Source organism: Acomys russatus, chromosome 5 (assembly GCF_903995435.1).
Source record: "Acomys russatus chromosome 5, mAcoRus1.1, whole genome shotgun sequence".
NCBI lineage: Eukaryota > Metazoa > Chordata > Mammalia > Rodentia > Muridae > Acomys > Acomys russatus.
The window spans coordinates 22368036-22381169 of record NC_067141.1 but is presented as its reverse complement, the minus strand read 5'-3'; the positions used below and the strand labels follow the sequence as shown (position 1 = coordinate 22381169).

Here is a 13134-nt window from a genome sequence, read left to right as displayed (position 1 = left end):
CCGAGGCACTCCGGAATTCCGGGCGTCTGGGTTTCCGGGGTGCTCTGAAGTTACTCGCACTATGGGGATCTTGAAACTACGGAGTTCCGGGAAGTCTTCGGGACCAGGACACTCCGGGGTCGGGAGCCCGGAGGTTCGTCGTACATCAAGTCCAGCGACTCCCGAACAGGTAGCCTTGGGCATGGCCGCAGGGGCCGCTGGGACTACGCGTCCCAGCAAGCCGTGCGCGCGTCACTTCCGGCAGCGGGCGGGAGCCGTCGAGTGTTTACTTCCGGCCGCCGGCGGGGCTGAGGCCGAGCGAGGCGCGGGCCCCGCGCAGCCATGGACTGGCTCATGGGGTGAGTGGCGGCGGCCGGCGCAGCGCGGCGCTGTGCGGGGCGGCGGCGAACATAGCGAGCGTGGGCGGCGGGCGGCGGACTCCAGGAGGGGCCGGGGCTCGGGAGGGCAGCCAGCCTCTGCGGGGTGCTGGGAGGACGGGCGGACGGGAGGGCGGCGGGCGGGAGCGAGGCCCGGTCCCCGAGGCGCTGTCCCGAGAGGCCGCAGTCCCTCGCCGCAGGTTGACGGGCTGCTAGTCGGGCGCCGGGCACTGTCCGCCGTCGGTCTTCGCAGGGTCTGCGAAAGTTCTTCCGTCCTAGTGACTTTCTTCCAATTTACTTTTGAGGAGAGTGAGAGGCGGGCGCTCCTGGCCGTGCGCGCTCTCCCCGAGTCTCGGTTCCCGACCCCGTGTGGTGCCCGTGGCCCTGCCGCGGGGTCAGCATTACCCTGCTTGGCCACGGAGATGCCGCCCTTCGGATTCAGCAGTGCGAGGACTGCACAGGACCTTGGAGACAGAAGTCGGGGAAGGCGGAAGGCAGTGTAGAGGTGGTACTGTCAGGATGACTGAGGCGATGGAGGGTTTTGACCTCCCAGTGCTGCAAACTAGGGAGAGGGCGGACTAAGGGGACAGGCAGCCCTAGGAGTAATCAGGAGGCCCAGGGAGACCGGGAGCCACACTGTGCCACTTAGGGCAGTGGTGAGGGTGGCACAAGGGACCAGGTGGAGGCTCATCTGGTTTCCCTAAGAGGCAGCACTGTCACTGGCTCACCTCTGCTTACAAGCTGTGTGGTCTTCTCTAGACTTGCTTTAGAAGCATGGCCTGTCAGATGGAAGCTGTGAAATTTGCAGTATAGGTTTATGGAAAGGTAAACTGAGGTAAGGGCCAGCACACGTTTGGCATATGGTAAGCGCTGGCAGGGAACATATCCTGGTCATTTACAAAGTCTCTGAAGCCCAGGGGTTTTAAGTGCAGGACATATATCTGTGTCCAGCTATTTCAGATCGTTCTCCTTGATGCATATGTGGAGAGGGCGGCCAGCACTGGAGATAACTTGTCCCACCTGCAAATACAGTTTCACTGCAAGAGAACTGAATCTGTCAGCTTGGTCAGTGAGGAAGCTGCCCGTTGCTGTGTGTGTAATTTTTACAGGCCTATGCCCATGAGTGGTAGGTACTTTTTGCCTAGAGACTGAGCAGAAGTCAGTCTTTAAATTGATGGAGGACTGTGTTTTGTGGAGTGAATCACCATCGCAAATATGCAGACATTAACCATCGTCAGCCTTTAGAGACACTGGTTCTTGTGATTCCTGTCAAGGCCTTTGGTAACAAGGAGCTCTGTGGGAAAGGACAGCTGAACTCCTGTCTCTTATTCTAGGATGGAGGGGCCAGTCCACACCCTAGAGTATAGTTGGGGGATGCTTCTGCGTCTGGAATCTTTAGGAAGGGAAGGAATCCCCAACTCACTATAAAGATAGAGACGTGGTTGCAAAGGGCAGTGGAGACTTCTAAAGAGGAATCTTGCTGCAGGGTAATTCTCTTTGTGTCTACAGTCTTAAGTGTCACAGGTTACATATAAGATATTAGCAGTCGTAAGTTCTTTAACAGTTCCGTCCCTAAAATCCTCTTTTTTCCCCAGAGGTCAGGTATAGCTCCTCCTTGGTATCTTGGAAGATAAAAGCATGGTGCCCCAGTATTCCTTATCCGTCTTTCACAGCATTGCTATAAAAGTAGGAAGCATGGAAGTTTCTGAGTAAGCCTCAGGACACCCGCCCCCCAATCTTATCCACTTTGTCTTCTGATCTCTGTCTGGGTGTGAGCTGGCCAGGTGGTCAGTAGGGAGTGAGCCCATTTTTCCTTCTGAGCACCCATTGTTTGCTCGTGGCTGGAACTTTGTCTTTAAGTAGTTTTTCATTTGGAAGAATTGGAGAAATGTATTATCGTTTGTTGTGTCTTGGTGGTTTCCTTAATTCAGACTATTCAGTGTCGATGAGGAAGCAGTACTTAATGCTTGGAGGTCTGTCTGCTTGCTTGCTTGCTTACTTGCTTGCTGTAAAGGGCTTGTAGAATTACCTCATGTTGGGTGAATGAAGTGTGAGTGTGATAGTAGCGTTCTCTTGCAGGAACTGTTAGAGCCAGAAGAACAGTTCACAAAAGTGCAAGTGGAAAACCACAGCTTCCTCTCTGCTGGTGGGGATCAGGCTGGGACTTCGAGCATCTCACAGCCTTATCTTTAGCTTTCCAGCTGCTCAGAAGGAAGGGCCGTGCAGGGAAACATGCTTGGGATAGCCAGAGCAGAGTTTGGCACGTTGGGACTTGGTGGTGATTTCTGGAGAATGTTGTGGGTGTGGCTCTTAGCCACCTCTTGTCCTGTAGGTTTTCTCTGTTGGAGAAGCTTTGAGCTTGTTGTGAAGCAGTGTATATAGTCAGACTGACTTCATTCCGTATTAGAAAGGGTTACAACTTTAGTGTAGTGGGTCTTTGTTCTGTTCTGGATAACTAAGAGCAGGGTAACACCCAAAGGGAAGCTGCTCAGGATTTGGAGGAGGGAACTTCAACATGCTGAGTGATACTTTAGGAAACAGTTGAATCTTTCCTGTCAGGGGCAGGCATTTAAGCAGAAGGTCTGAGTGCAGTTTGGATTTTTATCTAGCAAAAAGCACAGTGCAGAAGCTCCTTGGAGTTAAAAGAATGTACTTTCTCCTCTTCCCACTGATGACAGTAAATTGGCCCTCCTGCCTGGCTCCTCTTACTGAACCCCTGCCTTCCCCAGTAGTCCCTTTCTAGCCTGCTACTATGGCTCCCTTTCTGGGTGTTCCTGACTCTTGTGGAGCTACAGGTGTCTTCCAAGCCTTGCTCTCTAGTTACTGTTCAGGTCTTGGAGCCTTTAGATCTCTCTGGTGCAGGCAAAAGGAGATGAAACTTGGTGTTGGTCATTTGATACAGTGTACCTTTGAAAGTCTACTCTTGCTCAGCTAACAGGTAAAAACTAAATGGCCTCAGGGCTTTCTACCCTGTCTGGAGGAGCCTTCTGCAGTTTTGTGCTCAGCAGTTGTGTACAGGCTGGCATGGAGGTGAAAAGCTTTCTCTCTTGGGAGAGTATTTCTGGTGACTGACATCTGACTGGGCTTGCAGAGTCTGTAGGTTTTGTTTGAACAGCCGCATGTTGTATCGTTTACGTACCACCAAGTTTGCTTGTTTTAAGTACATGATTAGGTAATTTTTAGTAAAGTTAATAGACTTTTGTTTCTAAGATCATGATTTAATTGTGTGTGTGTGTGTGTGTGTGTGTGTGTGTGTGTGTGTGTGTGTTGCTAGGGGTGGAACCCACGGGCCTAAGCTTGTTGGGCAAGCCACCTACCACGGAGCTACCCTCAGCTTGATACGGAACATTATCATTACTCTTTGAAAAGCCCCACGTACCCGCCTCTACAAGAGGCAGTATCAATCCACTTCATTCCAGTAGTGTGTGTAAATGGAGTCATGAGGTCTGATCTGTAATGGATTCAGTGGTGGGTGTCTGCAGTGCCCATTTGTTGCTCCATCAGGCATTGTGAGGAGACCTGTATGTTCTGTTTCTCCCTTTACCTGTGGGTAATGGTAATTCTGGAAAGTTTGCGGTCATGACTGATAATGCTCTAACCCAGTCTTTTAAGACAGTGAAATGTACTTCTTCTGCAGCCAAGGATTCTGAGCCCACCTATGCTGAGGGCTCCAAGGTCAATGATTTGAGGGCTAAGGCTGGCAGAGGAGGACAGACAAACACTAGGGAAGTATCAGAGATCTGATTGAGTGAATGTGGGGGATGTGAAGTAGAGTATTGGGATCTTCCTAAAGGATTGTGGCACAGTAAGTGGAGTGGGTACACCTGCAAGAGGCCTAGAGGCATGATGGAGATGCCATCTCTTGCAGCTAGGCTCTCCAGTGAATGGATGACCCCTCTGCAAGATTTGATTCTAGAAACACTCCCAGGAATAGCCTCTTTCCATGAGAGGTTGCTGAGGTGGTCATCTAGGTTTGCAAAGGTGTCTGCTTGGGTCTCTTGTGTTCCTACTCCCTTTAAAGAAAATAGTGATCACGAATGCTGTGTACTCCAGGACACTGAACAACACTTCATTTCTCTTGTTTGCTTAGAGTGCCCCTAGGAGCTAATGACAAGCATCCTCAAGCTGGCCAGCAGTGAGCAGGGTGAGGCCAGTGATGTGTTGCAGAAGAGCTCTGTTGACTGGGGACAGTTGGGTGGTGCTCCTGTGCTTCTCTATAAAGGTGTGTCTAAGCATAGTGTGAGGTCAGTGCTTAATCTTCTTAGTGGGTGCTACCATACTCTGTACCTGTTCAGCAAAGCATCTTCCCAGGCTGCCTCCTGACCTTGTTATTGTTGCCTGTGGGATGACAGTTGAGAGTGCTTACTTGCAAGACTTCCTCTCATGAGGAGCTGTGGTCTCTGCCATGGTCATCTGGTATAGCAAGGTATTGAAGACCAACTCAGTGGGGAACGCCTGTATCAGTGGTCCTAGTAGCCAAGCATTTCCTGTATCTTCCTTGCAGTGGCCATAGAAACAGAAACACTCAAAACCCCACTTCCTGGGTTTGTGTAGACATGCTGTACAGCTCTGAAGGAAGCTCAGCCGAAGGCTTGGCAGGGTGGGCAGACCCAGGTCCTGGTGGACACCATTTGCTGTTGCTTTTCTGGGCAACCAAAAAAGTGATGAGGTGAGGTGGTTAGGCATTTCCTGCTGGGGATTTCTGTGTACCCTGTCTGTTGTGGGCCAGTCTGGCAGAAGAAGGTGCGAGCTGCTCCTGCCTGCCTTGCCAGAAGTTCTTCCCATTCTGTACCTACTCCTGTTTGTTTTTCTTTCTGCACAGGATTTCTCAGCTGGGGCACACCCATTGGTGTTCACTGCAGCTCCCTGGGATGGTGCTTCAGAACACGGAAGTAGAAACAATTGAAATAAAAACAAGCGGTTAAAGAGAGGAGGAAGAGGTTGTTCAACAGGGCATCCAGGCCACATGTGGCCCATGGCCCCCTCCACTTGGCATTGTCAGTATCAGTGCCATGGACCATGACTATACCTACTATTTTTCCTCTCTTTGAAAGTTCCCTTTGCCAGAATACATGACTGACAGGGCTGCAGTTTTCATCCGGTTTCTCTTACAATCCTTAGTGGGCACATCCCTGCCAGGGTCATGGGGCCATGAGTAGTTAAGTTCATATAGTTAGTTGTATTCTGCCTGGGGCAACAGTGATTTTTGTTTGTTTGTTTGGTTTGATTTCTCTGTGTAACCTTGGCTGTCCTGGACTCACTTTGTAGACAAGGCTGGCCTTGAACTCACAGAGATCCTCCTGCCTCTGCCTCCCAGAGTGCTGGGATCATAGATATGCACTACCGTGCACAGTTAGGGCAGCAGTGCTTTTAGTTGAAGTACTTCATTGTTTTGGTGTGTCAGGGTGGCATGAGTGCTCACTTTTGCGTGTGAGCTTGCCCCTGTAGGTTATAGATGGTTGAAGGTCGAACAGGAGGAAAGATCTGTTCTCTGGCTTTTGGCTGTGGCCTTCTCAGGGTCAGGTACTTTCTCTCAATTGCCTTTTCAGTGGCACTCCTTTCCTTTCCTCCTTGAACTAGCACACTGGTTCTTAACCTTCTTTAATGCTGCAACCTTTTAATACAGTTCCTCATGTTATGGTAACCTCCAACTATAAAATTATTTTTGTTGCTACTTCATAACTAATTTTACTACTGTTATGAATTGTAATGTAAATATTTGTGTTTTCTGATGGTCTTAGGCAACTCCTGTGAAAGGGTCATTCCACTCCCAAAGGGGTCACAAATCACAGGTTGAGAACCAATGAACTAGCAGAAGGGACACAGGCTTAGGAGCCCTTGAAGGGTTTGGACTGCAGTGTCCCTGCTGAAGGTCCCAGTCCTCACCTTGTGAGGCTATGTCCCTGGTTTCAAAAGTGCCAAGTGGCTAAAGGAAGTGATGTCTGAGCCTGAGGCTGGCCTTGGGAGCAAGCCCAGGAATGTAAAATTAGCCTAGGCATGGTATGACACACAGCTTGGCTTGTCTGCACAGGACCTTGCTGTTTTTAAGTCCTGGCCAGGTCCTCAGGCCTGTCTCAGGGTCCTCTGCAGCATACTTGCCTTTCTGTTCTTTAGCCTGTTCTTTTGGTGCCATGTGTGACAAGGCATTTTGTGTGAGCTCTAGTGTTGTGCGATACAGACTGAGCCAGGGACTGGTGGAATAAAGGATCTGCTGAGGGAGGAGGCTGTGTGAACAGGGGTAAAGTGGCCTGCCTTTTATGCGTGCTCCCTGCTGCTTAAGGAGGAAAGTAAGAAAACTGGGGTATGGTGGATATAGTAGGGCAGGAAAGTAGTTTTTGTTGCAATCCTGGAGTTAGAAAAGGTGCCATAAAGATGACTGGATTCAAGGAGGACTGACACTGTGAACATCTGCACAGAAGGGCTGCTTGTTCCATCTTCCCTAGGCCACCATAGACTTGACTTATGCCGTATTCTACAGTCAAGTGCAGACTTTATTATTTATTACCTTTTTTGTTTGTTTGTTTGTTTTGAGAGAGGGTTCCTCTGTATAGCCTTGGCTGTCCTAGACTCACTTTGTAGACCAGACTGGCCTTGAACTCACAGAGATCTGCCTGCCTCTGCCTCCTGGAGTGCTAGGATTACAGGTGTGTGCCACCACACTGGCTGTGGAACTACTTTTGAATTGGCTCTTTATCTCTTGAATGGGAAAAGGAATTGGGAAGAAGTAGCTGGAGGATGAAATTACTCTAGGGAGGTGGTTCTCAGCCTGTGAGTTGCAATCCCTCGGTGAGGGGTAAGCTACCCTTTCACAGGGCCACATGTCAGATATTTACATGATGATTCATAACTCGCAAAATTATAGTTATGAAGTAGCAATGAAAATAGTTTCATGGTTGGGGTCACAACATGAGGAACTGTATTAAAAAGGGGTTATAACCTTAGGAAGGTTGAGAGCCATGGCTCTTGGGAGTCATGACAGAGCTGTTTTGTCTCATAACTTGGCAACTGTCATTTGAGTATTGTGGGTTGAAACAAGTATATACATATAAGTGTCATTGGTGGGAAAAGTTGGCTTTCCCTCCCCTTCCTCTTCTTTTGGTTTTTAGAGTCAAGGTCTTGCTTCAACCTGCCTTAGGTCTATGAGTAGTGGAATTGTAAGTGTTTGAGACCATGCCTGGCTTTATGACCAAGTTTTTTGTTTGTTTGTTTGTTTGTTTACTTTATATCCTGGTTGTGTCCCATTCTCCCTCCCTCTCCCCTATAATTAAGGTGGTTTTGATAGGAATAAAACCCAATATAAACTATAATCTAATAAAACCCCTATAGTGCTTCATCAGAGTTACTATGAACTTACAGTTCTGTGTGTGTGTGTGTGTGTGTGTGTGTGTGTGTGTGTGTGTGTGTGTGTGTGTTTTCCTCAATATCCTAAGGAGAGTGGTGCCTGGACCAACTCAAGTACCAGGCTTCTCAGATGATCACATCCCTTATGTAAGTGGCAAATGTAACATGGCCACCCTCCTATGTACTGCAAATCATCTCTAAATGTAACAGGCCCAACTGCTGTGTAATAGTTGCAAGTTTATATTTTGTAGGGAATAATGACAAAGTCTGTCACCTGTTCAGTCTAGACACTATGTTTGTTGGTTAGTTGGTTGGTTGGTTGACTTGAAACAGGGTCTCATGTAGTCTGGTCTGGTCTATAAGCTGCTACCACCTTCTGAGTGCTAAGATTATAGGCATGTACCATCACATAAGGCTTATGCCCTATGGAAGATGACCCAGAGCTTCATGCATAATAGACAAGTATTGTACCAACCAAGTCATATCTCCAACCCCATATATGTGTCTTTCTGTAGCTGTTTGTATATGAGTGTAGGTGCCCACATAGGCTAGAGGAGCTAAATCTTTAAAGCTAGAGTTACAGGAAGTTGTGAGGCACTTGATATGGGTGCTAAGAATCAAACTTAGGTCCCCCCCGTAAGAGCAGTATGTGTCCTTGACTACTGAGCCATATTTCCAACCCCTTCCAGATACAATTAAAAAAACAAATGGCTTGGGTGAATCATGGATCCCATAGATCACTGTATTGTTTCATAGCTGGGCTTTATATGTTGCTTTTATATGAGGAACTTTATGAGTTGGCCTTGACAAAACCAACAGCAAGGAAATTATTCTCCATATCTCCCTCCTTTATTCTTTCTATGATGCTTTTGGCCACATATTTTGTTTGTTGTTTTGTTTTTCAAGACAGGGTTTCTCTGTGTAACAGTCCTTGCTATCCTGAACTCAACTTTTGTAGTCCAGGCTGGCCTCAAACTCACAGCAATCCTCCTGCCTCTGCCTCTGGAGTGCTGGGACTAAAGGCATGTGCCACCATTCCCGGCTTGGCCACATCTTTTTGAAGTAGTGTCTGTTTTCAACAGAGACCGTAGCTGTTTACACATTGTGCTTACTGTTTCTGCACCCAGCTGTGACAGGGACACTCAGTGAGTGTATGTGTATGTCTTATGGCAGCTCCTGGGGCAAGTACCAGTCTGGCTTTGCATCTCTGACTGTGATCATGGCTCAGCAGCCATGGATTGGGGGGCTGTTGCTCATCACCTGCTGCTGCTGCTGCTTGTTCCTGAACCATTGTGCTTCAGACAGGTTTTTTCACCTCACCTGCCCTAATTCTTCCGGGTCACCTGTGCTGCCTGCACTGGCGGTTATTCTGGGAGGCTCAGGAGGGCCTTGCTTTCTTGAGTGTCGTCATGTTGGCTGTCTACCAAAACATGTTTCCCCAGTGTAGCTTTTCTTACATGAAGTTTCCTCCTTGGCCTAGAGCAGCATTCTCAAACTCTTTGATCCTAGGATCTCAACTAGATTTGTGTTAGTTGTAGCTATCAATATTTACCATTTTAGGCATTAAACAAATATCTTTCACCATATAAAAAGGATAAGAACTAAACATAATTGAACATAACATTCTTTTTGTTTGTTTGGTTGGTTTGATTTGGTTTGGTTTTGGTTTTTCGAGACTGGGATTAAAGGTGTGTGCCACCACTGCCCGGCTTAACATAGCATTCTTAAATTGAAAAAGAACTGTTTTTCAAAGTGGAAAAACTGGGAAGAAGAGCAGCTTTGGTTTTTGCCACCCCTGGAGCTGGGTCCCAGGGTGGTTTTGTGTTGGTTTGCTGGGATTTGGCCTTTATCAAGCCTATGCAGAGCTGCATTGAACACTAATGGCCTCAGGGTGAGAGAGGGATTTTTGGTTAGCTTGTGGGCCTGGACCCTACTGAGCTCTAGCTCTGGGCCTCTCCTCCTTGGTGGAGCCCCCCCACCACATGGGAAATAGCTGGAAGGGGAGAACAGCATTCTTAGCAGCTTCTATTGGTCAAGGAGTTACAGCTGCCTGGAAATGGAAGGAGGACTGGGAAGAGAAGCTGGTCTCTGGATGAAGTGAGATTATTCTTGGTCTTGTTAGCCCTTGGTTCTTATCCCTAATAGGAAGCTGAGCAAAATGGTGAGGCACTAACCATCACCAGCCTGACACCTCTTTTCTTAGCAGCTGGGTGAAGTTCTGTGACTGTGTAGCTTCAAGTTGACCTCCAGGCAGGATGAGATAGGTTTCCTAGATATCTGCTATCTAATCCGATTCCTAAGTACCTTCTGGTCTGTGCCTGCAGTTGCAGTCTGTAGGGTCACTTCTGCTGTAAACAATGGAGAGCCACTGAGGCTTGACACTTGAGCTCCTCAATACTGGAGATAGAAGGAACAAACATACTGGTTTGTCCTCAGTAGTGTGCCTAGGCTCTTTTCTTGGTCCACTCTCCCTACTGTATCTTTTTGCTGTGACATTGTGAACTGTCCTTGAATGCCGTCACAGTATATGATGGGCCCTAGTGCTCAAGGGCCAGTGTTCTTAGTAGTAGCAAGGGCAGCCATGTTGACCAGAGAATGGGAGCCTGCTCTGTCCCTAGCCTGCCTGTCTCCGGGCTTTGCTTTTTTTTTTTTTTTTTTTTAATCAAAATGATTGTTTCTTAGTGAAATGTTTACCCCCCCCCCCAAGACAGGATTTCTCTGTGTAGCCCTGGCTGTCCTAGAACTCATTCTGTAGACTGGGCTTGCCTTGAACTCTCAGAGATCCATCTGCATTTGCCTCCTGAGTGCTGGGATTTAGGCCACCACCTCCTGGTATTTAACAATTTTAATAACTAATCTCTTATTCTTTGTATATGAACATTTTTCTGCATGTTTGTATGTGGACCACATGCATAGCATCCCTGGTGCTGTGAGGCCAGAAGACGGTATCCAGTCCCCTGGAACTGGAATTACACACAGAGTTGTGAGCCACCAGGGGCTGAGAATCAAGCTTGAGTCCTCTGGAAAAGCAGCTAATACTCTTTGGTTTTTTGAGACAGGGTTTCTCTGTGTAACCTTGGCTGTCCTGGATTCGCTTTGTAGACCAGGCTGGCCTCGAACTCACAGCAGTCCACCTGCCTCTGCCTCCTGAGTGCTAGGATTAAAGGTGTGCACCACCACGCCTGGCAGCAGCCAATACTCTTAATTGCTGAGCCATCCCAGCCTCCAGTAGAATGCTTTAAAAAGATCATCCTCCGTGTGTATGGCAGCTTCTTGCTAATGCCCCTCTGCCTCTGGGACTTTGCAACCTCTGAATGCTGACCTGTTCTGGTTTTTTTGGTGGGAAGACTTCCTATATGGAATCTACCCTTCATTCTGTTTTCCTACCAGGGGATATTGCCTCCTGGTTTCTTTCTTTGGGGTTTTGCTACTTCCCTTGACTTGGCCTCTCAGCCCAATGCAGATAGACTTCTTTTATTCCAGCTTGCTTGGTTCACTCAGCATGGCTTCCCCCGGGTACCTGGCTGGCTTCTCTAAGGTCCCTGCCTCTTCCTTGCCCCATGTCTGGGCAGGGTGTGGCCACTTGCCTTCCCCGTCCCTTATTTCCTTGCTCTTTTCTTTCTCTCTCTACTTTCCCTCAAGGTTCCATTTGACTGCAAGGTCAGGGCAAGGCAGTGAGGCCATGAGTAGCTACTGTGCCCACTGTTCTCCTCGTCACACTCTTCTAAAAGGAAATACCTGATATTATAATGAGATCACATGGCCCATGTAGGTGCCACTGGAACCACAGAGGCCTGCTCAGCATTGAGCCCATGTCAGGGACCCCTTCCCTTGTGCATTTCACATGAGCCTGCCTTGGGGACAGTGTTGCCCTTCATTGTGAGGTTGTTTCTCAGCATCTGAAGGGAATGACGAGAGATATTTATCACCTTCTTTTACGCTGACTTTATACCTGGACCTCTTCTGCCTTCCTCGTCACCATGCTGTGAGGGCAGTGAACTCATGATCTTCACTGAGGCTCCAAACCTTGTCTCTTGTTCTTACTCTAGAACAGCGATTCTCAACCTTTGGGTTGCAACACCTTTGAGAGTCAAATGACCCTTTCATAGGGCTCACCATTGGAAAACACAAACATTTACATTATGATTCATAACAGTAGCAAAATTACAGTTATGAAGTAGCAATGAGAATCATGTTATAGTTGGGGGTCACCACAACATGAGGAACTGTATTAAAGGGTCACAGCACCACTATGAGAAAGTTGAGAACCACTGCTCTAGGATGAGAAGCGAGCACAGCCCTACTGCTGTGGAAGCCAATAACATGCTGTGTGTAGCATGAAGCAGCAGCTGGTCCCCCTATATTTGCAGAAAGGGTGGAGGCTGGAAGGACACTGTTAGATTTAGTGGGTGGGGCCATTACCATAGACTGATGCTTTTGACTATCAAGCAGGTGTTTGGTTGGAACCAAATACTGTCTGTGCTCTAGTGTCACCTGAATGGGTGGGCTGAGATGGGATGAGTCAAACCATGCTTTTGGCTCTAATATGTAGTCCCTCTCTAACCTGCTTTTCTCCTGAAAGCAAGAGTGAATTATTATCCTTGCCTTACTTAGGGTAGAGACAAGTCAGTCCTTGCAGTGGCACCCCACACAGTGTCTAGCACCTGGGAAGCCAGCAGGGAGAATTAGGTTGCCATTTTGCCATGTTGCATTGTTGATGTTTAAGACAAAGAACAAAAGGTACAGGAAGGGCACTGGGTCCTGCGCCTGTGTTGACACAGAGGGATAAGAATTGGAGCCAGGAGCCCACAGGGCACTGCCAGTCCTGGATAGAAATGGGATCAGGTCTGGCCATTTGGAAAGACAGGGTTGAGGCATACATTTCCTTGGAAATGTTTCTCTGTCCTGATGAGCTGTTCCCTAGTGGTGTATGGTGCTGCCATGGGGTTTTATTGAGACTGGGCCTGGTGGGTGTTCACAATGGGGCCAGTATTGGGTTTTTTTTCCCCACCTCTGAAGAGTGGAGACAGGTTGGTCGTGTCACATCTGGGAACTGCATATATAGGCATGTTTAGAATCCTTTGTTGGATTCACAGTCCTGTCTGTCGAGAGCTTGCTGAAGTCTGATGGGTGTGATTTGACACCTTGTATGGATGTCATGGGAGAGGAAGCAGGATATCTGCTCTTGTGGAACTTGGTATTATTATGTGTCTATTGAAGAAAGATGAATTGCAGCAAAAGCCAGAAAACAAAAGTTAATTATTCCATCACTCACGTGGTTCAAGCTGTCACACTTGGTCCCATTTCCTGTGCTGGGTATTTAAGATGATTCCCAACCAGATGGTGCTTTTTAAGGTCCACACTTGCTATACCTGATGCTTCCATGAGTGGGATTCTTGAGCGGCTGTTGGCATACTCCACAGCAGTTCTGGCCCAT

At 48.1% G+C, this 13134-nt stretch overlaps 1 protein-coding gene across 1 annotated transcript in view; it reads left to right on the top strand.

The window, feature by feature from the left end:
* Positions 1-244: 244 nt before the first annotated feature.
* The window catches only part of Mob2 (MOB kinase activator 2), a 56423-nt gene continuing 43533 nt past the window's right edge, over positions 245-13134 (top strand). The window contains exon 1 of the mRNA XM_051145688.1: positions 245-338. Coding sequence (XP_051001645.1) covers positions 322-338 — 17 coding nt within the window. The 5' untranslated portion in view covers positions 245-321. The remainder of the gene's footprint in view (positions 339-13134) is intronic.